Source organism: Sinocyclocheilus grahami, unplaced genomic scaffold, assembly GCF_001515645.1.
Source record: "Sinocyclocheilus grahami isolate Dianchi unplaced genomic scaffold, SAMN03320097.WGS_v1.1 scaffold471.1, whole genome shotgun sequence".
NCBI lineage: Eukaryota > Metazoa > Chordata > Actinopteri > Cypriniformes > Cyprinidae > Sinocyclocheilus > Sinocyclocheilus grahami.
The window spans coordinates 555,979-560,028 of NW_015505650.1; the positions used below are offsets into that span (position 1 = coordinate 555,979).

Below are 4,050 nucleotides of genomic sequence, written 5' to 3' on the forward strand. Positions count from 1 at the left end.
TATATATATATATATATATAGGCGCTGCGTAATATCATTGCGCCTGCGGCACCCATGGTACGGCAGCAAAGCTCCTTGATTATTTCGCCGGAATGAGAGTATAGTTCTTAGCCATATCGGTCTAGAAAATCGCAACTTTTCATTTTCCGTCGGTCTTAGTACACGATGTAACTACAGAAGAGTCAAGGTGTAAATAGGAAAAATATAGAAACTCTTCTGTCATTTTTGAGTGAGATGCTAACGGTCTAATCAGATTCAATGATCTATGCTAAGCTACAGCTAAAAGTGCTACCGCCAGACCCGGAGATCGGCTGAATGGTTTCGAAAACGGTAAAACTCAACTGTTTAACTCTAGGGCCTATTTTAAATGAGCCTATTTAAAAAAATAGTGGAGTGTTCCTTTAACATGAACAATCTTACTGATCCCAAACTTTTGAACAGTAGTATATTTATATACTATTTTATTATTTACTATTTATATTATTTTTGCTTAAACTGAATCATGTTTTGTGTATCATTACAATCCCGGACTGTCTGTCTGACGCTGGTCATCATGTTGTCCTGTTATCAAGCTGACAAGGGTCAAAGGTCGCCCGAAATGTGCCTGTCCGGCCTATTAAATCAGAACGCTGTGGCTGAGAGTCGTGACCTGTGAGGGACTCAGGTGTGTGTGACGGCCGTCTGCCATCCCTGAACGGATTTGATCGTCATAGTTTGAACTTACATGGTACATTCAGCATCCTTCACTCGATTCCACCTAATCGATTAGCAGCTAAAGATATAGAAAAACAAACAAAACCACCTTTGAGCAGCTTTTTGACTAATGTTATAATGTTGGCTTACTTTATGTACAAACAAGAAATGTTGCATGGAAGTTCTCCACTATTCTTGGTAAGTCTAACTTGATTGCCACTTGCATCAAGCTCGAGTAACACACACACACACACACACACACACACAGTCTGCAGGGCTACACTGTAGTATGATCCTGGAAGACACAAGTGAATTGTGATTTAGTTGGGATGTTTCTCGAACCCTCTCCCCTGTGTGGCTAAACGAAAACAAAGATATGCTGAAGAGAACGTAGATTGAACATGTTTTTGGTTTTCTTATGCCCTCCTCTCCACCTCGGAAGGTCCCAAAACATGTGTAGGATGAATAAACAGGTACAACCCCTTAAACACAACCCTTTAGATTCAAGATCAGCAATATGTGATCCTCATTAGGGCGACTAAAAAGGATATTTTCATATGCAGGCATGAGTGCATAGGTTCCTGTAGAAGAGTCTTTCTGTCCATGTCAATATTAATGACCAAACTCTTGTGGATGAATTTGGCATAGGTATAAAATAAACAATTGTCCTTTAGGTCTCAATATATGTAGCATTTCACACCCTCCTATATACTGATTAACATATATTTAAATATATAATTCCATATATATATATATATATATTCATGAGTGAAAAAGGAGAATAACAAAGCAAAAGGAAAGAAATCTAGAGCTCTTAAGTTAACTCGGTAGTTCTTATCGTCTTAAAATCACAGTAATAATTAGATATCTGAAATGATTAAAACACAGTGCCGATACAGAGATAACGAAAGAAAAGGTCAAACGCCACACAGAGGAAGATCGCTATTACTGAATTAGTTAGGAGGGTGTGATTTAGCTTCACAAATTGGAAGGGAGTTTCGAACGGAGCGGTTCTAGTTCGGACGGGTGGCTGTCGGAGAGAGAAAGTGCAGGTGACGTGCCTATAGAATGAGCCTGGCCCCGAGAGCCCGGAGAAGTCTGTATGGGGGCGACTATGTGCCCTGATACTGAGCTACAGGGTTTGGGGCTTAGCGTCGGGGACGAATACGGGGAGAGGCAGTAACCGGGCTCCCAAGGTGAAGACTGACCTGCTCCCTCTACAGGGTGGGAGCTGGACAGTATGTTCAAATCCTCATAAAAGCGGCCCAACGGAGAGTCTGTGCCGGAAGAGTGGTGACCCGGGAGTTGGCCGGGACATGAGGACTGCTGGAGAAGCAGGGAGGTGTGAGAGCCGGCGGTGCTGGAAGGGTCACTGTAGTGGAAATTTCTCCCCGTGACAGGGCTCTGGATGGTCGGACTTGGGGCCAGAGGGGTGTAGCACGGCGAGGTGTTCGCTGAGCCGTACTGAGCGAGCAAGGCCAGTGCTGACCTTTCTAAAGGAAGGTAAGCAGATAAAACAGGCGGGATCTGAGATGACGTGGAACTCTCGGGGGCTTGGGAACGACTGGACGAAGGCGATCCAGGTGGGGGAGTGTGGAAGAGGTTCAACCCAGTGGAAGTCTTGCCCCCTCCGGTAGCAAACTGCTGCAGGGAGCCCGTTTGAGAGGGCTTTGGTGGGGGTTGGCCGTGCAACAACTGACTGGGGGCGTGACTGAACAAGCCTGTGGAAAGAGGGCTAGTATTGGATGAGGTTGTAGCCAGGATCCCAGCTGGAAATCCACCAGCTGCCGACGCCCCTTTTTGGAGATGTCTTGATTGCGGAGGAGTGCTGGGGGCGATGGCTTGCTTTTGTCTTGGCTGCGAATGAAGCTGTGCGGTGCTAGAAGTCGGCAGCGCCGATGAAGAAGAGTAGCTTCCGAATGTGAACAATGAGATTTCGGCTTGCTGGCTGGAACCGGTGGCGCCTGATGAGTGCTGCATCCGGAGGGATGCAAGAAGAGGCGTATCGACTCCCGGACGAATCTTTGATGGGGAACTGGATGGAGAGTCACCAGTCGATCTGAAACCTCCCAATTTTGGTGCGTCCGTCTGAAACCTCTTAAGCTGGCTGGGTGGCTCGTTTCTCGATCCGAGAACGGAAACCGGAGGTCGGAAGAGAGTAGCGGGTAGATGGGGGTGGTGGGTTAGTGCAATAGCGACCGATGTGGTGGCGGCAGCAGCTTGTAGAGGTGCTTGGATCAGGGGAGCCCAGATGACGGGAGTAGGGGACGGAGGAGCAGGCGGCGATGGACTCTGCATCAGATTGGCGCAGAGAGCCATGTCACGATCGTGCTGCACGATCTGCTGGATGATCTCACTTTCCTGGTAGTTCAAAACCCCTGAATTCAAATCATGCTGGACCTTGTGCTGGAGAATAGAGTTCTTCTTCCCTGATAGATGAAAGACAAAAAAAATCTGATTTGTAGTCAGCAGAAAACATTTCTGTTATAAATTTAAGAAACAACACTAAGAAAAAGTACTGTGACATGATAGCATGGTAATACCATGGTTTTGTTGTAATTCTATATTCTGTTCTATAATTCTATGGTATATGAATATCGTTCATTACCATGGTATATATCAAAGTACTGCGGTATTACCATTGTTTAGACATGATGGCATGGTAATACCATGATTTGCTGTTTATTATTCTATGGTATATGAATATGGTAATCATTCAGTACCATGGTATATATCAAAGTACCATGGTATTACCTTTTTTTGTACACTATAGCATGGTAATACCATATTTTTTGTTATAACTCTATATTCTGTTCTAGAATTCTATGGTATATGAATATGGTGATCATTAGGTACCATGGTATTACCATGTTTTGGATATGATAGCATGGTAATACCATGGTTTTGCTCTAACACTATATTATGTTCTATAATTCTATGGTATATGAATATGGTAATCATTTAGTACCATGGTATATATCAAAGTACCATGGTATTACCCTGTTTTTTTGTACATTATAGCATGGTAATACCGTGGTTTTGTTGTAACTCCATATTCTGTTCTATAATTCTATGGTATGTGAATATGGTAATTGTTCAGCACCATGGTACAGTACATATCAAAGTACCATGGTATTACCATGTTTTAGACATGATAGCATGCTTATACCATAGTTTTGTTGTAACTATATTCCATTCTATAATTCTATGGTATATGAATATGATAATCAGTTCAGTACCATGGGATATATCAAAGTATCATAGTGTCCCAACTTTGTTCCAGAATTTCTCATAACAATAGATCGTTAAAAGTAGATGACATATTGATGAGACGAGATATATATATATATATATATA

General features: G+C 43.1%; 1 protein-coding gene across 1 annotated transcript in view; it reads right to left on the reverse strand.

The window, feature by feature from the left end:
- Positions 1–1,669: 1,669 nt before the first annotated feature.
- The window catches only part of hcn4 (hyperpolarization activated cyclic nucleotide-gated potassium channel 4), an 86,509-nt gene continuing 84,128 nt past the window's right edge, over positions 1,670–4,050 (reverse strand). The window contains exon 8 of the mRNA XM_016235568.1: positions 1,670–3,122. Within this exon, the coding sequence (XP_016091054.1) occupies positions 1,672–3,122 (1,451 nt within the window). The 3' untranslated portion in view covers positions 1,670–1,671. The remainder of the gene's footprint in view (positions 3,123–4,050) is intronic.